At 47.4% G+C, this 24966-nt stretch overlaps 1 protein-coding gene across 2 annotated transcripts in view; it reads left to right on the forward strand.

The window, feature by feature from the left end:
- FLNC (filamin C) overlaps positions 1 to 22508 on the forward strand; it is a 42614-nt gene extending 20106 nt beyond the window's left edge. For both annotated transcript variants that reach the window (XM_027840139.1, XM_027840141.1), the window contains exons 21-48: positions 1428 to 2025; positions 2701 to 2874; positions 3049 to 3211; positions 3750 to 3910; positions 4828 to 4995; positions 5125 to 5248; positions 5648 to 5804; positions 5940 to 6129; positions 6405 to 6428; positions 6804 to 7051; positions 7778 to 7876; positions 8323 to 8422; positions 8869 to 9009; positions 9497 to 9625; positions 9737 to 9910; positions 12402 to 12563; positions 12767 to 12970; positions 13678 to 13830; positions 14009 to 14131; positions 14294 to 14536; positions 15458 to 15727; positions 15952 to 16089; positions 16925 to 17040; positions 18730 to 18862; positions 19104 to 19280; positions 19430 to 19648; positions 21120 to 21329; positions 21488 to 22508. In XM_027840139.1, coding sequence (XP_027695940.1) covers positions 1428 to 2025; positions 2701 to 2874; positions 3049 to 3211; positions 3750 to 3910; positions 4828 to 4995; positions 5125 to 5248; positions 5648 to 5804; positions 5940 to 6129; positions 6405 to 6428; positions 6804 to 7051; positions 7778 to 7876; positions 8323 to 8422; positions 8869 to 9009; positions 9497 to 9625; positions 9737 to 9910; positions 12402 to 12563; positions 12767 to 12970; positions 13678 to 13830; positions 14009 to 14131; positions 14294 to 14536; positions 15458 to 15727; positions 15952 to 16089; positions 16925 to 17040; positions 18730 to 18862; positions 19104 to 19280; positions 19430 to 19648; positions 21120 to 21329; positions 21488 to 21675 — 4986 coding nt within the window. In that variant the 3' untranslated portion in view covers positions 21676 to 22508. The remainder of the gene's footprint in view (positions 1 to 1427; positions 2026 to 2700; positions 2875 to 3048; positions 3212 to 3749; positions 3911 to 4827; positions 4996 to 5124; positions 5249 to 5647; positions 5805 to 5939; positions 6130 to 6404; positions 6429 to 6803; positions 7052 to 7777; positions 7877 to 8322; positions 8423 to 8868; positions 9010 to 9496; positions 9626 to 9736; positions 9911 to 12401; positions 12564 to 12766; positions 12971 to 13677; positions 13831 to 14008; positions 14132 to 14293; positions 14537 to 15457; positions 15728 to 15951; positions 16090 to 16924; positions 17041 to 18729; positions 18863 to 19103; positions 19281 to 19429; positions 19649 to 21119; positions 21330 to 21487) is intronic.
- Positions 22509 to 24966: the final 2458 nt, after the last annotated feature.

Below are 24966 nucleotides of genomic sequence, written 5' to 3' on the forward strand. Positions count from 1 at the left end.
GGCTGGCTTCAGATGTAGACTCCAAAAGTCCCCCTTAGCCTTTGAGGAATACCCACAGAAGAGAGAGGGGGCCTTGGTGAGAAGAAACAAATCTCCCAGGATAGTCACTGAGTCCAATGAGTCGCTGAACCAAGGATCCTCTGCCTCTGCCTATTTGAGTCTAAGTCAGGAAGGATTTGAACCTGAGTTCAAATCCTGCTGCAGTCACTTACTAGCTATGTGACTTTGGGCAAATCATTTAATCTCTCTCAGCCTCAGTTGCCTCATCTGTAAAAATGGGGAAAATAATAGCACCTCCCTCCTGTGTTGTTGTGAGGATCATGGATGACACATGTACAGTGCTTTGCAAACCTTAGAGAGCTCTCGAAAGGCTAGGTAAATGCTTACTGGGCATTTGCTACAGGATAGACATGGAGGTCAGTGCAATGGGGATACAGAGGAAAGAAAGCCACATCCTCAACCTTCCAAGATTTTATGATCTTGGGGGGAAGCCAAGACTATGCACACAAAACAAAGAATATTATAAAATAGTGAGAGAGAACATGGCTTGGTGGATAGAGAGCTGGCCTTGGGACCCTCTGGGTTTAAGACCTACCCCAAGCACATACTGGCTGTGTGACCGTGAACAAGTTACTCAAACTTTTAATGCTTAAGATGAAGGGTCTTCACTGAGATTTCAGGAAGTTTGTGAACTTGGATGGGAAAAAAATTACATCTTTATTTTCACTAACCTCTAGTGGAAACTTAAGCATTTCTTTCAATTCTTTGAAAATATTACTCTGAGGAATCCATATGTTTTACCAGTCTGCTAAAAAAAATGTTTAGAAGTTCTGCCAGCCCTAAGAATATAAGTTATAAAGAAAGTACCACATGTGTAACAGTACAGTTGTAAGGACTGCATCATCTGTCTGCTTTGCCTTGGCTTGGCATAACTTAATGCTTTAGGGGTTCAGAGAAGGGAGAGATTATTATGGTTTGAAATAGTCAGGGGGCAGCTAGGTGGTGCAGTGGATAGAGCACCAGCCCTGGAGTCAGGAGGACCTGAGATCAAATCCGACCTCAGACACATAACACTTACTAGCTGTGTGACTCTGGGCAAGTCACTTAACCCCAATTGCCTCACTAAAAAAAAAAAAAAAGAAATAGTCAGGAAAGTCTTCGTGAAGGAGGTAGGATTTAACCTGGGTGGGTAGGATTTAGGTAGTAGGAGAGAAGGAGTAGCATTCCCACCCAGCATGAGTGGGGCTCATCTCCTTCTCTAAGGACAAGACACCGGGACCCTCTCTGTCCAAGACCTCTGAAAGACAGGATGATCCTGGGGACGTGGCAGATGTTTGAGGGTCTAGAGTGAGCAAACTGGACTACTTGGGGTGATCCAAGAAGAGGCTGTCATCCCTATGTGTCTTCTACCCCTTCTTTTTCCCCAGGTGTGCGCCTATGGCCCTGGACTCAAGGGTGGCTTGGTGGGTACACCAGCACCGTTTTCCATCGACACCAAGGGTGCAGGAACAGGAGGCCTGGGGCTGACAGTAGAAGGTCCCTGTGAGGCCAAGATTGAATGCCAGGATAATGGAGATGGCTCATGTGCGGTAAGCTACCTGCCCACAGAGCCAGGTGAGTATACCATCAATATCCTCTTTGCTGAGGCCCACATTCCTGGCTCACCCTTCAAGGCAGACATCCGACCAGTCTTTGACCCTAGCAAGGTTCGGGCTAGTGGGCCTGGGCTGGAGCGAGGTAAGGCTGGTGAAGCGGCCACCTTCACCGTGGACTGCTCAGAAGCGGGAGAGGCCGAGCTGACCATCGAGATCCTGTCTGATGCCGGAGTGAAGGCTGAGGTGCTGATCCACAACAATGCTGATGGCACCTACCACATCACCTACAGCCCTGCTTTCCCTGGCATCTACACCATCACCATCAAATATGGAGGACACCCTGTCCCCAAATTCCCTTCCCGGGTCCACGTCCAGCCTGCGGTTGATACTAGCGGCATCAAGGTCTCTGGGCCTGGTGTGGAGCCCCATGGTGAGTGGAAAGATGGGGAACTGGGAGCAAGTGGGAGGAGTTGAGTTATCAGGTTGGAAAAAGAGGCTAGGAAGATAGATGTGGAAGGTAAATGGGGGAAAAAGAGATTAGAGAAGTTAGAAAAGGGGAAAGTAAGGAGCTGGAGGAGATTGAGTAGATGAGGGGGGAGTGGTATGGAGGAGCTAAAGGACCAGGAAATGATGGAGATGGATGAGGAGAATTGGAGGAGTGAGAGAAGGAAGAGAATTGTTGATTGGCCTGAATGAAGGAAAAGATAGAGTCAATCAGAAGGTTTTGGGGGTATTATGTTGCCTCAGTGGAGATGCTAGGAGGAAAACAGTAGCTGAGGTATCAGGGTGGAGAAAGAAGCGGGCCAGGTGGGGAGTATCAAAGTGTGGAAGGTGAGCAGAGGAGAGTGGGGCTGCCTGCCAATGAGGTCTGGAGGGCTAGAGGCCACAATGAAAGGCTTATACTAGGGTACAAATGTGAGACCGCCAGGGCTTGGTTCAGAAAGATAAATGAGGGGCATATTATGGGGACAACAATGGAAATATGGAAGTAAGGGAGAAGACATCTGGATGGGGCTCTAGTCTGACGGCAGGAAAAGAAAGGGCCTGTGTTTGAGAGACTGTGAAGGCTGACCTTCTCATCCTGCTCCTCTGTCCTGGCTCCCAGGTGTTCTCCGAGAGGTGACCACAGAGTTCACCGTGGACGCTCGATCCTTGACTGCTACAGGTGGGAACCATGTGACAGCACGGGTGCTCAATCCATCGGGAGCTAAGACTGACACCTACGTGACAGACAACGGGGACGGCACCTACCGAGTGCAGTACACCGCCTATGAAGAGGGTGAGGAGGCAGGGGCGTCGGGGTTCAGTCACCAAACAGGGGGAGGAGGAAGTCACACTGCAGCAGGGCACGGGGAGGGTGGATCCGGGCACCCTGGCCCTTCACTGGGGACGGGTGTCTCTCCCCAAACCTCTGCATGCCTTATGATGCGTGGGGTCATGTTGCCGTCCTCAGGCGTCCACTTGGTGGAGGTGTTATACGATGAAGTGGCAGTTCCCAAGAGTCCATTCCGAGTTGGTGTGACTGAAGGCTGTGACCCATCCCGCGTGCGGGCCTATGGGCCTGGCCTAGAGGGAGGGCTGGTCAACAAGGCTAACCGCTTCACCGTGGAGACCAGGTATGGCTTGTCCCTGCTCCCACTCTCCTCCACACATCACCCCTTCCCTCCTGGGTTACCAAGGCGAGTGATGGTTCGAGAGTCAGAGGATCTGGTTTCAAATCCCACCTCTGATTGCTGCCTTGGGCAAGTCACTTTACTTCCCACGGCTTCAGTTTCCTCATTGGGGTGGGGGGTGGTAGAGCTGGACTTGAGGGTGTCCCTTTCAGTTCTAGAGCTTCAAACCTGTGAATATGGGGAAGGGAGGTGGTGTGCTACATCTCTGGATTCCTAGATCCTTCTCCCTGGAAAATTTCTAGAACAATTTCTCATCCCTATCCCGTAACATCCCCAGCTCTTGTCTGGATGCAATAAAGGCTAGGGGAAAACCCAAACATTCCAAACCAGCACATAGCAGGTATTGCTGGGGAGTCGTATCTTACCTCTCCCATTTAGTCTCCAAAAAGTCCCATGTCTCCCCTTCCCTCCCTTACCATGGCTCTCCCTCCCTCTCCCCTAATCTCTTGTCATGCCTGAGCTAACGGAGGCTGTTCTGCAGGGGAGCTGGCACTGGGGGCCTGGGCCTGGCTATTGAGGGTCCCTCAGAAGCAAAGATGTCCTGCAAAGACAACAAGGATGGCAGCTGCAGCGTGGAGTATATCCCCTTCACCCCTGGAGACTATGATGTCAACATCACCTTTGGAGGGCGTCCTATCCCAGGCATGGTCACTGAGGCAGGGGAGAGATTGAAAGGGCATGGCGTGGAGGGTGGTGCATTGTGGTGGAAAGAGTGGTGGGAAGGTAGGGAAAGAAATGGATAGAGCTGGAGGCAGTGGTGAAGGTCAGGAGATATATAGATATACACATGTGTGTATATATGTATATGTAAATGTATGTGTATATATACATATACATACACACATATACATATATGAGGCCAGAATCAAACTCAGGTGTCTATGACTCCAGGTCCAGCACTCTGTCTACTTCCCACTTAGTTTACAATAGCTCTAGGTCTATTTACATTTCTTTAAATTATTTTACCAACATGGGCTTCTACCAATCCAGATAAGACACCTCCTTTCACCTCCTGCCTCTCTCCCCGAAATATTTAGGTTTGCCGTGTAGTTCTCAACATCTAAGTTAGCTGGTACGTGTTTGTGTGCTGATGTGTTTCATGAGATGGCTAGATTGCATAGTGGACAGGGTGCTGGACTTGAGTCAGGAAGATCTGAATTCAAATCCTGCCTCAGATACTCCTCATTCTATGACCCTGGGCAAGTCAATTAACTTCTTTTTGCTGCAGTTTCCTCATCTGTAAAATAAAGATGATAGCACCTACTTTTTGAGGATCAAGTTGGATACATATACTGTATCAAGCACTTTGTACTCGTAAAGCACATTATAAACACTAATAGGTGGTATTAAAATGCCCTGATGCATTGTCTTATGGTCCTGTCTCCACTCTGGAACTGTTGGTTTCTGGAGGATGAAGCCCCTGACTATCCTTTCTTCCCTCTCCTCTCTCAGGATCTAGTACTTACAGCATATTAGTGGTGGTGATAAGGGGTAGGGGAAGAGAGGAGCTTAGAGTTTTAGTCTGTCTCTGGGAGGTTAACCCCTTTTTCTTCTTGCAGGGAGCCCATTCCGAGTACCAGTGAAGGATGTGGTAGATCCTGGAAAGGTGAAGTGTTCAGGCCCTGGTCTGGGAGCTGGTGTCCGAGCTAGAGTCCCCCAGACCTTCACAGTAGATTGTAGTCAAGCTGGACGAGCCCCGCTGCAGGTGGCAGTGGTAGGACCCACAGGTATGGAGAGAGTTGGGAAGCCATAGAAAAGTAAGATGGCGGAGGGAAGAATAGTAATAAGCTCAGAATCTTCTTAGAGGCCTGTGAGACCACCTGTCTGATTTCTTCTGCACTCTCCTCCCTCCCCAGGAGTGGCAGAACCAGTCGAGGTGCGAGATAAAGGGGATGGTACCCACACTGTGAACTATACCCCAGCCACTGATGGCCCATACACTGTGGCTGTCAAGTATGCTGACCAGGAAGTGCCACGCAGGTGAGCCAGGATGAGAACCGTCTGGGGGGTGGACAGCTATGGCAAAGGCAAAACCTGATACTCCTCTGATTGTGGGAGCAGGGGAAATCCTCAAAAACTCAAGTTCTCCAGAAAGCACCCTATGCTTGGGTCTTGGGGGCTCATCCTCTGCTCTATACTGTTGATCTCAACTGAATGGGATGGGGAAGAGGCCTGCTGAACCTAGGAGTGACTGTCCTCCCTGGATCCCCATTAACTCCTGGCCCCTTGCTTCCAGTAATCTCTGTCTCACTCACCACAGTCCCAGCATCTGGCATGCCTGTGAGAGTAGAGTATGGACCCAGCCTTGGGAAGAGAAGTAGGTGGGAGAAACGATTCCCTTGCATTAACTGTCCACGCCTCATTCCTTTTACCTCTAAGCCCCTTCAAGATCAAGGTGCTGCCAGCTCATGATGCCAGCAAGGTCCGAGCAAGCGGTCCTGGGCTCAATGCTTCAGGCATCCCAGCCAGCCTTCCTGTGGAGTTCACCATCGATGCCAGAGATGCTGGAGAGGGACTGCTTACTGTCCAGATTCTGGTGAGGGCCTCTCCTTGTCCAGGGGCAAGGGCATAGTCCATTTCAAGGGGGTGGGGGTCCCAAGTTTGGAGCAAGGACAGCTGGTGTAAGCTCTATACCTGACACTGATATCTCTTTCCTCTACTCCCACCCCAGGACCCTGAGGGCAAACCCAAAAAGGCCAATATCCGAGACAACGGGGATGGCACATACACTGTATCCTACCTGCCAGATATGAGTGGTCGATACACCATCACCATCAAGTATGGGGGTGATGAGATCCCCTACTCCCCCTTCCGAATCCATGCCTTGCCCACTGGGGATGCCAGCAAGTGCCTTGTCACTGGTGAGCACCCCACTTTGGTCCCTTCCTATCAGTTTTGCTGCTGCCCCTCATAATCCTTCATACACCCAACACATAGACTTCATACACCCAACTTCATAGACCCAACACATAGTACACGCACATGTACTTGCCACACATAGCAGGGGCTATGGAGCTGAGGGGGAAATAGAGGTCAGAGCTTTCCTTCTCTCCTTGCCACTGTTGTCCCTGCCCCAGTCCCCCGAATGCTGTCCATGCTCTGTCTGCACCAGTCTCACACTCTTGTCTCTTTTCAGTGTCCATCGGCGGTCATGGCCTAGGTGAGTACAGTATCTATTCTTTCTATGTGAGGGTCTGGGCCACAGGGATAAAAAGAGATGGGGATTTAGCCCCAAGTGTCTGTGCACTTCTCTGGGTCTCCCTTTTGTCGTTTGTGCAATATGAAGGGGGTTGGATTGGATGGTCTCAAGGGTCCTGTCCAACATGAAAACCGTAAGATCCTCTGACTGAGCCATGACTCGTGAGGACACCTCACTGTCTCTCCTGATGGCCATCACTCTTCTTGATCATCTCTCTTTCTCCTGAAAAGTCCCTGATCACATTTGCCTCTTCTGCCCTCATCAAATGCTCTCCCCTGTTCTTCCCATGTGGCCAAGCCAACTGGAAAGCCACATGGCCCTGACCATGTCTTACAGGTGCATGCCTGGGTCCTCGCATTCAGATTGGGGAGGAGACGGTTATCACAGTGGATGCCAAGGCAGCAGGAAAGGGCAAGGTGACATGCACGGTGTCGACCCCAGATGGGGCAGAGCTGGATGTGGATGTTGTAGAAAACCATGACGGCACCTTTGACATCTACTACACTGCCCCTGAGCCGGGCAAGTATGTCATCACCATCCGGTTTGGAGGAGAACACATTCCTAACAGCCCCTTCCATGTATTGGTAAGTGCCTGAGGGTAGAGGGGCAGGGAGGAGGGAGACCACAGATTAGACCTGAGAATTAGGCCCTTTTAGAGGCAGGCTGGGGCATTGTATATGACATATAATGCAATTATATAATATATTGTATTATGGTATATATATAATGTGTATGGTGAAACTCCATTCTAAAGTACTTTCCTATACTTCAGATTGGGGGGGGCTCATTCAGGTCAGATACAGTCTCATTTACTTAGTAGACCTTTGTGACAATCGCACAGAACACTTCTGATTTCAGCACCATTCCTGTTCCTGGGTACCAGCTCTGAACGTACTTTCATGTAGACATGAGAACAGAGTAGCAGCCATTCCCCTCCATCCTCTTTGAGAATTTAGCCATTCCTATGAAGTTGGAAGCTTTCAGCCAATGGACTTGTGTCCACCCTGCCCCTACCTTCTCTGGCCGTTCATCCCCAGAGGTGGGGGCAGGACAGTGGTCTGAATCCCTAGTCCTTTGAGGGAGAGCACTTGAGCTCATCAGTACTCCAAAGGCCCAGTCACTCGTGTAAGCCTCTTCTCACATCAGCTTTGGGGACTATGTCGACCTCTGTTGTCTGTTATTCCACCAGGATGATGCATATTGGCCTGTGTTGGACCATTTATTAAGTATCGTCTGTGAACTAAGCACTGTGCTGTCAGCCTAGAGTGATCCTCCATAACTCCATGTTATTCCATGTTTTGCTTCCTCAGGCGTGTGACCCCATTCCCCACGTGGAGGAGCCGTGTGATACCCTACAGCTGCGCCAGCCCTTCCCTACACACCAGCCCAGTAGCTACCCCACCCATTGGGTACCTGCGTTAGCAGAGGGGTCTCTGTCTTCCCTTTCCTCCCCTTTCTTTCTTATTCTCAGCCTTCAGGGTCATGTTAGGTTCAAATGCCTCCCTTCAGAGTTAGGGTCCCCCCCCAAAAACAGACAGGGTGTGCATAGGATATGTGAATGATGTGCCCAGTTCTGGGAGGGTGCATTGTCACAGGAGTCTGAGCCGGAAGCCTCGTGTCAGGGAATGGGGAGCCTGTCTCTGAGCCTGGCAAGCACAGTGTCTCATCCTCTTTTCCTCCCCCTCTTCTCTTGCAGCTCCTGTATTCTCTTCTGCTGAACCACTTCCTGCCATTAACTTTACTTTCCTTTCTCCCTTTTTTCCTTCTGACTTTCTTTTGGGGTATGGAGTGGGATTTCTACTTTCCTTGAGTGGCTGTTACTAATCATGCCTTTCTTCTTTCCCCCTTCCCCAAGGCCACAGATGAGCCAGTGGTCCCAGCAGAGCCCATGGAGTCCATGTTGAGACCCTTCAACTTGGTTATCCCATTTACAGTCCAGAAGGGAGAGATCACAGGTACCATCTTTCTAGGGTCAGAGTAGCAGAGAATTTCAGAATTGGAAGATTATTTAGAGATTGTCTTAGTACAACTCCCTCACTTTGCAGAGGCAACATAGCTTGTTAGTGACAGAGCCAGGATGAGAACCCAGGCCTTAGGATCATTGGTACAGGCTGCTTTTTTCTACGTATACCATAATTGCTTCCTGAGCTTAAGCAGGTCTCCTGGCCTGGTAGAACAAAATGGTCATGTTCTCTTCCCTTCTCAGGGAAGCAGCCAACCCTACTAGATAGGAGCAACATGGAGAGAGGCTAAGTTAGACTCTCCTGAGACACGGGAGTGGGAAAAGATTTTGCCGTCTTGGAAAATAATGGGATGGGGGAGTAGAGACCAGGTAGATTTGTGGGGTGAAAGGGGCAGATGTCTCTACCTCTGTGATACTGACTATACCCTGGCCTACCAGGTGAGGTGCGGATGCCCTCGGGGAAGACTGCAAGGCCCAATATCACAGATAATAAGGATGGCACCATCACAGTGAGGTACGCGCCCAGTGAGAAGGGACTACACGAGATGGGAATCAAATATGATGGCAATCACATTCCTGGTAAGTTGATTGGAGAGGGGTGCTAAGATCTGGGTGGGGTGAGAGTCAGCAGAGCCAGGAACTATTTAAGGCAGCTGAGGGACCATCAAAGACAGCACAGTTTGGGGAACGTAGGGTTGGGGATAAGGAGCCCATTGGAAAGGTAACTGGGGGATGTCCTGGAGCTGGGAGATGAGGTAAGGGGTTAGGTTACTTAGAAGCAGAGGAGGCTACAGGCAACTTTAAATATGTAGGTGTTGGGGCAGCTAAGTGGCACAGTGGATAGAACGCTGATCCTGGAGTTAGGAGGATCTGAGTTCAAATGTGGCCTCAGACACTTACTAGCTGTGTGACCCTGGGCAAGTCATTTAACCCCAATTACCTCAGTAAATAAATAAATATATGTAGGTGTAAGGATGTTGAAAAGTTGGAAGGATTGATGGGAAGGAGTTAGAGCACCTCTGGATCTCCTGTGCCTTAATCCTGTGCTCCCTTCTCCCTCCCCAAGGGAGTCCCATGCAGTTCTATGTTGATGCCATCAATAGCCGCCATGTGAGTGCCTATGGGCCAGGCCTGAGCCACGGCATGGTCAACAAGCCAGCCACCTTCACAATTGTCACCAAGGATGCTGGGGAAGGTAAGTACATGGATGAGATGAAATTTGGGGGTAGAGTGGGGTGTGAGGGAGAGTTGCAAACAGCCCGGACCCTGGCCATCTCTAACATTGGTTCCTCCAACACTCCCTTAGGGGGCCTGTCTCTTGCTGTGGAAGGCCCATCTAAGGCAGAGATCACCTGTAAGGACAATAAGGATGGCACCTGTACAGTATCCTACCTCCCTACCGCTCCCGGGGACTATAGCATCATAGTCCGTTTTGATGACAAGCACATCCCAGGGAGTCCCTTCACTGCCAAGATCACAGGTACCATTTGTTCTTCTGTACCCCCAAGACTAAGCCTTGTCCTTGATGTGGGAGAGCGCGTGAAGGATACAGTCGGGTTATTGACCTTAGGGATCCGTATGGCCCCCGTTGGGGAGACACAGCATAAACACATGTGGATCAAACAAGAATGTTTATAAAGGCAACGTATCAGGGAGAGAGAACTGCTTGTTTAGTAAACCCCAGAACAGGAGAGCCTAAGGGACATCCTCTTGAAATTTAAAAAAGGTAGTTTTAGGGTAAGTGAAAGCTTCCAGAAGATTCCATTTTGATGGCTCCCCTCTCTTCTTCCTTCTCACTGCCACTACCCTACTTCAAGCCCTTGTTTCCTCTTTTCCCCAGATCATTGTAATAGTCTCCTAATTAATCTCCATGCCTCCAGTCTCCCCCTAATCTAATACATCCTCCATGCAGCTGCTAAAATAATCTTCTTACTGTGTAGATCCGGTTATGACACTTCCCTGGTCAGTCAAGAGCCTTTCATGGTTCCCTTTTGCCAATAGGATAAAGCATAAACTCCTTAGCTTGGCATTCAGGGTCCAGTGTGTTCTGGCTACAATTTAACTTCCCAGCCATCTTTCATATTCCTTTTCTCACACACTTTTGCTCCTGAGGCAAGATTAGAACTCAGGTCTCCTCAGACTAGGACAAGCACTCCTTCTTCCACACTACTTCTCCAGCTGGTGAATTGAAACTGTAGTGATACATATTCCAAATATCACCCAACTAACAAAATTTCATAAAAACTATGTTATATTCATTATATTACATTATATTCTACTACTACAGCATCATGAAACCTTTCCAAACAAAACTTGACTGTAATATTAATCAACCGTTTGAATAATTAATACTAGTCTGACAGCCAGGCTATTAACATTTTAGAACATTGTTCCTGTGGGACTAACTGGATTTTATAGCATTGTTTTGTCTGATGTAGCTTTATGGAAGTAATTAACAATGTATAAACTGTAAGGACAGACTGAGTTGGAAGGGATTGTAGAGGTTATCTCATCCAACTTCCCACTCCCTCTAAGAAGTGCCTCTACAATATTCCCATCAAGTAATTCACCTTTATCTTGAACATGTCCACTGATAGGGAGCTCACTACCATACAAAGTAGCCTATTCCATTGTCATATGGCTAAATCAATGAAAAATTCTTTTATATCAAACCCCAAATCTTTCACCCATTTTGGCCCTTGGTCTTTTGGAATTACAAAAGAAAAGTCCGCTACCAATTCTACACAATGAGCCTTTTAGATGATTGAAGATAGCCATCATGGCTCTCCTTAAACCTTCTCTTCTCTAGGCTAAATATACACAGTTCAACCGTTAATGATCTGATAGGGTTGTTAGGGGCCCTCACAGCTGGGTCACTTTCCTGGAATGTTCCCTAGTTTGTCAGTGCCTTTCTTCAAGCATGGTACCTTGAATGAAACAGCTTCAGTAAGGGATTAGGAAGTGAATATTCCAATGGGTCAGTGACCTCAACAACATGGATATAACCTCCAGGTTTGAAGATCACAACTATCCATATCTGTTCTGCCTCTTTCCTCCCTCTCTTCTCCTGTGTTACTCTTGTCCATGTGTTCTCATAAACCCCTTGAAGGGTGGCCCCTCAGCATGCTGGTAGCCTTCCTCTAGGCCTCTTAATTCAGGGAGTCCCAGTGCAGTTTTAAACAATGAAAGCTTAAAGGACCCCCTGTATTATGTCAGCGCCTATAATGCACTCAGGCTAATTATCTGTTATCCCTCAGGATCACTACTACATGACTGGCCTACCTTCTTTTCCAGGCTTTCAGTACTCTGATTAGCTCTTTCATGCTATTTCTGGTGCACAAGTCACCATTGTTACTATGCTAGATTCTTACTCATGTCCATGTGAAAAATTTATGAATGAGAACTCCCCAATTAAGGGGAGGTAGAAACTGATTAATCCACAAGCATCTATTAAGTTCCTACTATGTGCCCCATGCTATGTGGATTTTTACGTGCTGGATATTTGGGATACAAAGACAAAATGTACTAGGCCCTGTCCTCTGGCAGCTTACATTCTATCATATTTAGGAGCACATCCCTATTATCTGGAGGTGGAGGTCATGGAAAATGGGCTTTACCACAATACACTCATTAATCCCCTCTTCAGGCAGAACACTTGACTGTGTTATATGTTCACAGTGTAGAGACTTTGAGTGAACTTGACCCAGTGTGGGGCTTTTGCTCCTTTTGTGTCATAGCACAACCTGGGTTCATAAGTATGTTGTACACAGTAGTTGCTTAATATGTGTTTGATATATTGAAATGAATTGAATTTAATAAGATGCAAAGTGTGAAAAAGTGATCAAGATCATATGAGAGTTAATTAGGGAAGGCTTCTTGAAGCAAGCGGATTCTGAGAATTGATTGATCTGGGATTGGAAGGGAGGAAGGGAGACATGGCCAGGATCTCAGTTCTTACCCCCTGTGCCCAGGTGATGACTCAATGCGGACTTCACAGTTGAATGTGGGCACATCCACGGACGTGTCACTGAAGATCACCGAGAGTGATCTGAGTCTGCTGACGGCCAGCATCCGGGCTCCCTCGGGCAATGAGGAGCCCTGCCTGCTCAAGAGGCTGCCTAACCGGCATATTGGTGAGTGAGGAAGGCAGTAGGATGATATAACTCTCCAGCAATGGCTCCTAGGAGGGAGCCTAGGAACCCTACTCTTCCTGGGCTTGGGAATACATACCCGGATTCACTGTCCTTCCATGTCTGGGAGCTGGTGTGAGTGGGAAGGTATTCTCAGCAATGCCAAGGGGTAGGGTCCCTGATGCCCATGCCTCTGTGCCCACTAGGTATCTCATTCACGCCCAAAGAGGTGGGCGAGCATGTAGTGAGCGTTCGAAAGAGTGGGAAGCATGTCACCAACAGTCCCTTCAAGATTCTTGTGGGGCCTTCAGAGATTGGTGATGCTAGCAAAGTTCGAGTGTGGGGCAAAGGTCTGTCAGAAGGCCACACCTTCCAGGTGGCAGAATTCATTGTGGACACAAGGAATGCAGGTATGTATCGCTTGGTACCAGTCTCTCTTCTCTACAGCCTCTTAGCCTCAGGGCATCACACCCTTCCAAGTGACTTTCCATGTCCCCAGCTCAGTCCTAGTCTGAATCCTTCTCAGCACTTAAGCCCCTTACCAACATATGTCACTTATTAGATGGGTAGCCCTTGACAGGTAACATAACCTCTCTGAGTCCATTTTCTCATCTGAAAAATGGGGATAACAATATTTGTACTACCATATAGAACTGATATGAGCAAAGTGCTTAATAAGCCTTAAAAAAAAACCTATAGAAACGTGTGGAGGTGTTATTATTGGCCACACACAACTTCTGCCCCAAAGAGGTTTGAGATTTACCTTCTTGGGTCCTTTGAGGGAGAGCTTAATTTGCTCTGTGCATGTGTCTTAGGCTTGGGGTGGGAAAGTATTCTTTCTAGTTTTTGTACAGTCCATGCCTAGGAAGTGAAGGGAGAGAACAGCTCCCTTTGTCAGTAGGCCTATTTAGAGGAAAGGTTTAAGTTTGTCCTCAACCCCTTTCCAGACCCAATAATCACTAGTCAGTCAGTCAGTCAACCAGAAAGTACTTCGAGGGCATAATTGTGTGCCAAGACTTGCCCCCCCCCCCCACCCAGGCCTAGAGTTGAAGCCCTTGAAGAAGAGGAGAGTGGTGGGCCAGGCACTGAGGCCATTGTGTCACTCACTTTCCCACAGGGTATGGTGGTCTGGGGCTGAGCATTGAAGGTCCCAGCAAGGTGGACATCAACTGTGAGGACATGGAGGATGGGACTTGTAAAGTGACCTACTGTCCCACCGAGCCCGGCAACTACACCATTAACATCAAGTTTGCTGACAAGCATGTGCCTGGTGAGCTGAGAGGCCGGGGGCTGCCAGAGTGTGTGTGTGTGTGTGTGTGTGTGTGTGTGTGTGTGTGTGTGTGGAGAGGTTGCTTCTAGGAGCCTGAGAGAAGCTAGTGGTGGGCACTTGAAGGAGCAGGAGGGGAAGGGCTCAGAAGAGGCCTGAGGACTCCCTCCTTCTTCTTTAGGGAGCCCATTCACTGTGAAGGTTACTGGAGAGGGACGGATGAAGGAAAGTATCACCCGCCGCCGGCAGGCAGCTTCCATTGCCTCTGTAGGGAGCACCTGTGACCTCAACCTCAAGATCCCAGGTAAGAGTCCAGAGCCAGGGTGGGAGATGCAGGGGTTGGAAGTGGGGTCCAACACTGGATTCTTTGTGTTTTATCGATGCTTTCCTTCCTTCCTCTCCTTCATTCCTTCTCTTCCTCTCTGGTTTCTACTCCCTGCTCATCCACCACCCTCTTCTCTTCCAGGAAACTGGTTCCAGATGGTTTCTGCCCAGGAGCGCCTGACCAGAACATTCACAAGGAGTAGTCATACATATACACGGACAGAGAGGACAGAGATCAGCAAAACACGGGGTGGAGAAACCAAGCGAGAGGTCAGGGTGGAGGAGTCCACTCAAGTTGGGGGAGACCCCTTCCCTGCCGTCTTTGGAGATTTCCTGGGTCGTGAACGCATTGGCTCTTTTGGCAGTATTAGCAGGCAGCAGGAAGGTAAGTGGAGATGGTTACAAGGAGACATCTATCATCTTGTACCAGGTAAAGACCTGACAATATAGGCAGTCAGTTAGTGTAGTGGAGAAAAGACTGCTGAAATTCTGAGTTCAAATCTTGCCTCAGATACTTACTAGTTATGTGACTCTAGGTGAGTCATTTAACCTTTCTCAGACTCCCGTTTCTTCATCTACAAAATGGAGATAATAGTGCTTAGCTTCCAGAATTATGTAAGGATTGAAGGAGGTAACAGATAGAAAGCAATGGTAAAACTTTAAACAATACATAAATGCTAGCCATTATGCAGAAAACAGGGTAGATTTTTGCCCACATGCCCTTTGGGGGGGATATGAGTGGGTATAGCCAGTTGGCCCTGGCTTCATGTAAGTCATCCTGTGACTATGCTCTAGAAGTTACCCATGGTCAGAATTGGCCCTGGATATGGAAGATGGTCAGAGGGAGTGTATTTGAGCCCCTTGGGCTAGGCTGGACAAGACGGAGGCAAGATTAGAGTCTGGTCAGTAGTTTGGGGTTAGGGATTGGTCATTTCTAATCCCTTGGTATTAGTTTCAGTGTCTTCGGCTTAAGCCCTTATACTTTTGTTCCCAAGTGCCCATCCCTTGTCTCTCCTTCGCTGTACTTAGCGGGAAAGAGCCAGGAGTTTACTAGATGCTGGCCAGGGTGTTCTCTCTGAGATCCAACACTGCTGTGAAGCTGTGAGAGTCTGGACAAGGGTCAGAGCAAAGGGCTTTGCAGAGCATGAGTTCACTGGGAATAGGGATGGTTTCATTCTTTGCATCTGTATCCCCAGCATCTACCCCCAGCCTGTCATATATATATGTATAGCCGGTGGTTAATAAATGCTTGTTATTTGATGAACCACCACCTCATCTTCCCACACATCCCTGTTTTGTCTCTCAGGTGAGGCAGGCTCCCAGGACATGACAGCCCAGGTGACAAGCCCGTCAGGGAAGACTGAAGAAGCAGAGATCCTGGAGGGAGAGAATAGTGCCTACAGCGTGCGTTTTGTGCCCAAAGAGATGGGGCCTCACACCGTCACTGTCAAGTATCGTGGCCAGCATGTGCCCGGCAGCCCCTTCCAGTTCACCGTGGGGCCCCTTGGTGAAGGGGGTGCCCACAAGGTGCGAGCTGGGGGCACAGGACTTGAGCGTGCTGTTGCTGGAGTGCCAGGTAAAAGAAGCCAGGATGAGGAGGGATGAGAAACTAGTTAGGGGAGATCACAGGGTCGGGGATGGTAATGGCTTCAGGTGGGTGAGTACCGAGCCTGGGACAGCAAAATGGGTCAATCTCTGGTTAGTTGGCCCAGACTGGGTTAGGTGTGGGGCAGTCTTGTCTGGTTTGGATGTTAGACTTTGGAGATTGTTTTCAAACCCCTTCTCTCCTCTGTACCTCAGCTGAATTCAGCATCTGGACCCGGGAGGCAGGTGCTGGAGGCCTATCTATTGCTGTGGAGGGGCCCAGCAAGGCTGAGATCGCATTTGAGGACCGCAAGGATGGTTCCTGTGGTGTCTCCTACATCGTGCAGGAACCAGGTAGCTAGCTGGGAAAGGGCCAGAGAGATCTTGTGGGGAAGACCTCAGGTCAGCTGTCCCACATCTGGAGCCCTGCTGAACAATCTGGGATAATTACTACTCTTCAATTTTTTCTCATTCTGAATCATCAGAGGCCCAGCACGGTATAGTGCACAGAGAGCCGGCCTCAGATCCTAAAAGCCCTGAGTTCAAGCCCTGCCTCTAGCACCTACTGAATGTATGAGCCTGGGCACCTGACTGAACTCCCCAGAGCTCTGAGCGACTCTCTGAGAATGTAAGATGCAGAGAAGGTGCCAACTGAATTGGTACAGGGAATTTCCTTACCTGAGAATCCCTATATCAGTGAAATCACAGGTCTGGCCCCTATTCCTATGGATTTAACAATCACCATCAAACACAAACATTTCAATATGCAAAGGAAAACAAGAAAGAGGATTACATCAGAAACCATGAACTTTTGTTATATACAATTTGGTTTACATGTAGATTAAATTTAATAAGGTAGTAGTAGTTATGGCTCTCTAGGGCACTGCTGCCTCTGTTCCTCCCCATGACCCTAAGCCCTCTCCCCCTTCCTTCCTCCCTTCCCCCAAGATCCTTCTCTCCTTGGGATGCCTGTTGGGATATGGGTCGAACCAGAGTGTATCTGAGGCTTCTTCTGATTCAAAGGGCTTGTGATTCTTGCCCTATTCCATGTCCTCTGGGATACTGTGTTTGTTCACCTTAGATACATTGCCCTTGGGGCTTTGCCATGGTCCTAGTGGTCTGCTGTGGGAAGAGTAATAGGCTGGCCTTCGTCTGGGGGCCAGTTCTGAGATGGGCTTTATTTCTCCAGGTGACTATGAGGTCTCCATCAAGTTCAATGATGAACACATCCCCGACAGCCCCTTCGTGGTACCTGTGGCCTCCCTCTCTGATGATGCCCGGCGCCTCACCGTTACTAGCCTTCAGGTGTGAATGCTTTCTAGATTGTGGGGTTGGGGTACACTGGGGACTCCCTAGAAGAGGAAGGGAGCTGCCCCTAGAGATGCATCTAGCATCCCCAAATTTCTGTCTACATGGTACAGAACTGTATGATATTTAGAGAAGGCTCAGACCTTTGGCAACATTTCCTAAGCCCTCATTAAGTGCTCACCACTGGCTTAGAAACAAGTATTGACATTTAAAACCTCAGTTGTTTTTAACCACTTTTGATAGAAGCTTCCAGAAGATAGTACTTTACTGCCTTCTAAAACAGAGCATTTTGAATATAATTTAACTTTTCCTGGAGACTTGGGTCTTTACTGTGAACATCACTTTTTGGGCTGCTATAATACATGAGTAATGCTGACAGGTCTTTCTGGGCTATTAGCCTCTCTCCTAAATAGGCCCAGACTGATGTGATTGTTGAGGATTGCTGCTGCTTGTTTTCTTAAGTAGTTTTCCTCACCTTCTTCAGTGTTGGGCTATTAGCTGTCACTTTGTACATCTCTCAGTGGGCCTGCTGTTCACCACACCCCAGCTCTAATTTGCTATTCCTAAGCTACTATGGTAGAATATTCAAGGGAGGGCACGATGAATGAAGCAAGGTTATCTTTTTTTTTCCCTTTATTTCTTTGTTATTCTAAACTGGACAAATGAATTCAGGTCTTCTAATTTCATGTCCAGTGCTCTTTCTACCTTACCAATACTTTATAAATATATCCTTTGCCAACATAAGGTCTTGAGGGCAGAAAGGCAACATGGTAGAGTGTTTTTATCATTTAAAAAACCTTTCATAATTTCCTCACTTAACAAGCATTTTTTTTTCTCCTTCCCACATCCCCTCCCCAAATAAAAAACAAAAAACAAAAGGGGTAGCTAGGTGGTGCAGTGAATAGAGCCCTGATCCTAAAGTCAGGAGGACCTGAGTTCAAATCTGACCTCAGACACTTGACACTTACTAGCTGTGTGACTCTGGGCAAATCACTTAACCCGGATTGCCTTGCCCCTGCCCCCCCAAAAAGGGGAAAAAACCTTTATACAGTAATAAAAATGCATAGTCAAACAAAAAAAGACCAAAAAAATGGCATAGTATTAAGAGTACTGGACTTGAAGAAAGAAGACCTATATCTAAGTTCCTGATACTTCCTGACACCACGACCTTGGGCATATAACCTTTTTTGAGCCTGTTTCCTCATCTATAAAATAAGGATAAGCAAACTTGTGCTACTGACCTCAACAGGCTGTGAATAAAGTCTTAATTTACTTAATGTACTATGTAAATGTGGGAATAGCACTGAAGACAATGGTAGGCATCCACTACATGATGGAATGATCACCACCATCACCCTGAAGCCCTTCTTGAGTACCCAACATACAGAGCATAGCAATGACATCTGCAAAGAGAATTACCCAGACCTCTGCTCCTAGATGTGTAGCTCCCAATTGAATCTGGGTTCTTTTTGAACTCAGTGTTGAAGGAATGATGTCAAAGAGAGGGCCCTAGAGCCTGGGTAGCCAAGGGAAATCGGGAGGGCAGCATCCTAGGGATTGTTTTGGGTTGGGACCTTGCCCAGGCTCTGGCTAATTCTGGGTGTCAGGGGATCCAGTGGATGTTGAGATGTAGGGGTCTGGCTTATTTTTCTTATTGGCTTATATTTTTATCTGGCTTCATTGCAGGAGACTGGACTGAAGGTGAACCAACCAGCTTCCTTTGCAGTACAGCTGAATGGTGCCCGTGGTGTGATTGATGCCAGGGTCCACACCCCCTCAGGGGCTGTAGAGGAGTGCTACGTCTCTGAGCTAGACAGCGGTAAAGACATTGTTCTTCACCCAGTGCCACTATCTCATGCCCTAGGTCCCCATACCCTGTCCATCCAAATTCAGAATTGATCTGCTTACTACAGGCTGTTCTTGAGATACAAACCCTGGGGACTTCCTTTCCTGTCAAAATGGAAACATCTAGGCCCCACAACCCTAGGAGTATCTAACCACCTCCTCTGGGCAGGTAGGAATCAGGGAGGACTCATCTGTTGATCCCTTCTTCTCTACAGACAAGCACACCATTCGCTTTATCCCTCATGAGAATGGTGTCCATTCTATCGATGTCAAGTTCAATGGTTCTCACATCCCTGGGAGCCCCTTCAAGATTCGAGTTGGAGAGCAAAGCCAAGCTGGAGACCCAGGGCTGGTCTCAGCCTATGGTCCTGGGCTTGAGGGAGGAACTACTGGTAAGCACTGGACTTGGGGCTGGGCGCTAGTCAGCTGAGCACTTTAAGGGAAGAGGTAGAGCTAGAAAATGACACAGAAGTCCAGGAGGGCTGACGACTCCTTCCCATGATCACAGATGGTTCTACACGTCCACTCTTTCATTCTATAGGTGTGTCCTCTGAGTTCATCGTGAACACCTTGAATGCCGGCTCAGGGGCCTTGTCTGTTACCATTGATGGCCCCTCCAAAGTGCAGCTGGACTGTCGGGAATGCCCAGAGGGCCATGTGGTCACCTACACCCCTATGGCCCCAGGCAACTACCTCATCGCCATCAAATATGGCGGCCCCCAGCACATTGTGGGCAGCCCCTTCAAGGCTAAGGTTACAGGTGAGAGATTTCTTCAGCCTGGGACCCTACTCACCTTGCTGGTCTGGCATGGTTCTAGGAAGGCAGGGGTGGTGCTGTTGGGTGTCCTCTGGATTTATATTATTTCCCCCCCCCAAACTGTGATAAAATTAAACCAATTTGGCAGATGTATTTGTCTGCATTTAATCGGCAAACTTTCAGATTATAAGTGTGCCTTGCTTTATAGAGCAAACACATTCCTGAATAGTACTTTGTAAACCATTGGTGTTACTTGTTTGCCTTTGCCATTGTCTTCTGAGATATTTTAGAGAATCATGGGATGATAGGGTCATGGATTTAGAACTGGTCATCTAGTCAATGCCCTCATTTCATAGACAAAGGACCAGAGTCCAGCAGAGGTGATGTGATCGGCTGAGGGTCACACTGGTACAAAGTGGCAGAGGCTGGATTCAAGTACTGCTCCTTGGATTCCCAATCCCAGGCTCTTTTCACAGCCCCTTTCCTTCCTCCCCATTGGTTTTCATTTAGCAGTGCCTTAGCTTGCCTTGCAGTTTCCTTTCCCACCTTTTCTTCCAAAGTATTGAGATGCATCAGCAAACCATTATGTCCAACAAACAGAGCTGGTGGTTTCTGGAAACATTTGGGTGCATCTTTTTATAAAGCAAGAGTCTTTCTGTAAGGTAGTGCTGCCTTGGGTATTCAGGAAGTCATGGACTAGGTCTTATTTACATAGCTCTATTAGAAGCTTAGGAGTACAATATGCAAATGTGGATAAAATAAGATCAGATTTAGCTGCAGCCAAGAGTCCCGCACTACAGAAATTGGAGTTGCTGTTATTCTTGGGCCAGATGGTGTGGCTGGCATGGTGCAAAAACATCTCCATTTCTAGAGCTACAAACTTAAGTACTTACCATAAGAAAGTGGGTCGGTGGTAGGTCATTGCCTGGGAGGGGAATGGAATATTTTCTCCTACACATTTCTTCACTAGTAAAATGAGGGAATTAGACCTATTGGGGCTTCAGAAGACTTGAGCATAAAGAATGCCTCCTGCCCTTTTGGAAAAAGGTGGTGGACCACAGCTGCAGACATGGCCAATTTGTTCATTTTAGGAGAGAGTTCTGTTGGGAGGGTGGGGAAGAGAAGGTGAGGATCACTGGGAAGTGATATTAACTTTTTTGTAAAGTGTCAATAAAACATTCTTAAAGAAGTTAAGAGTTACATTTTAAAAAATTCAGACATTTAAAGGAGGAGATTGGATCAGATGAGCACTAAGGTCCTTTTCAACTCCAAATCCTATGAATGCTCTCTGGCTCAGCCCTGTCTCTGGGAAATTTCAAAGGCAAGACAAGTCCTACCCCAGGCAGGTTTCACTGGGAGCACAGCCCATTGGCTCTCTCTAGGGGAGAAAGCTCTTCTGCCCATCTGTCCTCTCGCCTCCCAAGGGGTCAGAGTCCATCCCTGCTCATGGTCCTTTTCCCAATCTCATCCCCAGGGCCCCGGCTGTCAGGAGGCCACAGCCTTCATGAGACCTCCACGGTGCTGGTGGAGACAGTGACCAAGTCATCCTCCAGCCGTGGCTCCAGCTACAGCTCCATCCCCAAGTTCTCCTCAGATGCCAGCAAGGTGGTGACCAGGGGCCCCGGGCTGACCAAGGCCTTCATAGGCCAGAAGAACTCCTTCACAGTGGACTGTAGCAAAGCAGGTAGGGCTGTAAAGGAAGGCCTGGGGGCTGTGTGAGATACTGGGAGAACGGGAACAATACTGAAGGGGGTTAGAGGGTTTGGGGGGTTACAGAGTTGCGTAAGAGATGGAGAATCAGTGTTCTGGGTGTGAGTTCCTTCCTTTTCTCCTATTGTCTAGGCACCAACATGATGATGGTGGGTGTACATGGGCCCAAGACTCCCTGTGAGGAAGTATACGTGAAGCACATGGGAAATCGAGTGTACAACGTCACCTACACTGTCAAGGAAAAGGGGGACTACATCCTCATTGTCAAGTGGGGAGATGAAAGTGTCCCAGGCAGTCCCTTCAAAGTCAATGTGCCCTGAGCCCCCAAACTGCTTCCCCCAGCCCCACACCCTCCCTGGCTAAAAACACACACACACACACACACACACACACATACACAACACACACACACACACACACACACACAGATTTCCAATACAGACATGTGCAGATGCAGAGACACACCCACATACATGAACACCTGATTTGGGGAAAAGGCCTGTCCTTGGACTGGGGGAGCTGAATGAACAGATTCTCCCACTGACCCCTCTGGGAGAATAGGGGAACTTTGTCTGCTGATTGAAGACATTGTCGATCCCCTAGAATGTGATTCTGGTAGGATGAGTGGAGACCTCATTCTCCTCACTCCTAACCAGGGCCAGAGGGCTAGTGGGCAGGGACATAGATTGACTGAGCTGGGGGAATTCAGGGGGGTGCATGTGTGTGATTGTGTGTGTGTGATTGCTCCAAAGTGCACTGATAACTAAGACCCTGGGACAGCTCCCCCTGCCTCCCCTCCCCAAACTTTTCTAGGACTCTTCCCCCCATCCCCCGAAGACTGTGCCTTGCCCCTCTGACAGCCAGACGTCTATGGTGCTAAGGACTCTTAAGAAGCTAAAGAAGAAAAACCATTCGGAGAAAAGAGTACAGATGGAGAAATAACAGCACCCTGGCTGGCCCTGGACTCAGAGGGTTTTGTACACTTCGCCCAGCCCAGCTTTCTTGGGGCCTGGTTTTTTTCTTGTTGTTATTTTTAATTGTTGCACAGCTCTGCCCCAATGGGGGCCTTTTGTACACTTCGCGCAGCCCAGCATGGAGCTACTTGGGTAAAAAATCATCAAACATGCCCAAATAAAGTATGGCCTGTCGCAGAGGCTCTGACTCTTCCTTCCATAGGGTCTTTCGTCTCCCTGCCCTCTTTTACCTACTGAGCCATGGTGTGTGGCTTCCATTCTTTTCTCCTTGGGCCCACATGCCCAATTGAAGGGTACCTGAATTTTATAAAGAAACATCCTTTCCTTCTCTGTCCCATCCTGTCCCATTACCCTCTACTTGGTTTTAGTGACACCCTTCATTTTAATTCAACAACAATATATATATATGTATGTATGTAAATATGTGTGCACATATATACATTATATATATATATACATATAAACACACACACATATATACACATGTATCAGTTCCTATGTCCAAGGCACTGAGGACATGAAGACAAAATGAAAACCACTCCTGCCCTCCAAAGCTGCCATTCCAGTCTGTCAAGATTTCTGGATTCTGACTGTGATCCAATGAGTTAGCTCCCAGTTTTCTGTTATCTGCAGATTTGAACACTGTGCTATCTATACCTTAAATCAAGTCAGTGATAAAAATGTTAAAAAGCACAGGGCCAAGCACAGATCCCTGGGGTGCTCCCTTGGACAATGCCTACCAGGTTGACATTGAACCACGAGTACAGCCTGTTCTGAATCTCTCTATTATCCTCTAATCCACATCTCTGCATATTTGTCACAAGACTGGTTGGAGTACTTTTATCAAATGCTTTGCTAAAATCTAGATAAACTATAGCTGTCTTTGTTCTTGTGCAGTTGGACATTTTTATTCAATGACAATGAAGACTTACATAATATGCTTGTCAACTTTGCAGATGATGCAAAATTGAGAGGGATAGCTAACATTCTGGATGGCAATCAATATCTAAGAGATTATTTTCAGGCTATAATGTTGGGCCAAGTTTAATAAAATGAAATTTAACAGAAATACATGTGAACTCTTACACTTGGGTCTAAAAAAATCAGTTTCACAAGTACAAGGTGAGAGAGATGCAAACTAGGTAGCAGCTTGCTCGAAAGATCTGGAGGATTTAATGAGTCAACAATGTGATATACAAGCCCAAAAAGACAATGTGAATTTAGGCTTCGTGAAAAGAGGCATGATGTCCAAGATTAGGGAAATATTAGTTCCTGTGAGCACTGCCTTTGCCAGAGCATATTTTAGGAAGGATGTTGGTAAACTGAAGAACATTCAGAGGAGACTAGCAAACATGTCATTTCATTATTTTTTATTTTTATTATTAAAATAATAATTTTTATTATTAATTTTTAACATTTTGAATTGCAAATTACATCCCTCCCTCCAGCCCCTTTCCACCTTGAGAAAGCAAGCCATTTGAAATCAATTATACATGTGAAGTCATGCAAAACATATTCCTATATTAACTATATTGCGAAAGAAAATATAGCAAAAAAAGGGAGAAAAATAAAGAAAGTTTAAAAGTATACTTCAATATGCATTCAGAGTATCATTCTCTCTCTGATGGAGGATAGTATTTTTCACCATGGGTCCTTTGGAATTGTCTTAGATCATTTTCTTGATCAGAGTAGCTAAGTCTTTAACAGTTGATCATCCTTTTTATTTTTAAAGTTTTAATTTATTTATTTTTACTTTTCAACATTCACTTCCATAAGCTTTTTTTTTTTTAAGGCAACTGGGGTTAAGTGACTTGCCCAGGGTCACACAGCTAGTAAGTGTCAAGTGTTTGGTCTGAGGCCGGATTTGAACTCAGGTCCTCCTGACTTCAGGGTCAGTGCTCTATCCACTGTGCCACCTAGCTGCCCCCATGAGCTTTTGAGTTTCAATTTTCTCCCCTCCCTTCCCGTCCTCCGCCTCAGTGAACATGTTAGAAGGGCCTCATCTTCCTCTTACACGAGGACTGAAGGAACTGGGAGATGTTTAGCCTGGAGATGACTCAGTGGGGATGTAGCAGCTATCTTTGAGTCATTTAGAAGAATTCCATTTGTTCAGCATTGCCCCAGAGGGCAGAATGAGAAGCAGCTAAATGGCACAGTGGCTAAAGTGCCAGGCATGGGAGTCAAGAAGACCCGAGTTAGAATCCTTCCTCAGACACTTACCCTGGACAAGACACTTTACGTCTCAGCCTCAGTCTTGTCATCTATAAAAGCAGGGGGTTGGACTCAGCAGCCTCTAAGATCTCTTTCAGCCCTAAATCTAGGATCCTATACTTCAAGGTGCAGATTTCTGCTTAATATGAGGAAAAATCTCTGAATCACTAGTTGTCCAAAAGTGGTATAGGCCTGTCTTAGGATTCAGCAGATTTCCCCTCACTGGATGTCTTGAGGAAGAGGCTGAAAGACCATTTGTCAGGTATGGGTTTTTTTAAATTAATTTATTTTGATTTGTCAACAATAACTTCCATATGCTTTTGTGTTTAAAATTTTTCTCTCCCTTCCTCCCCACCACCCTCCCCTATATATATATATATATATATATATGTGTGTGTGTGTGTGTGTGTATATATATATATATAT

This window comes from Vombatus ursinus, unplaced genomic scaffold (assembly GCF_900497805.2).
Source record: "Vombatus ursinus unplaced genomic scaffold, bare-nosed wombat genome assembly UNPS02014839.1, whole genome shotgun sequence".
Lineage (NCBI taxonomy): Eukaryota > Metazoa > Chordata > Mammalia > Diprotodontia > Vombatidae > Vombatus > Vombatus ursinus.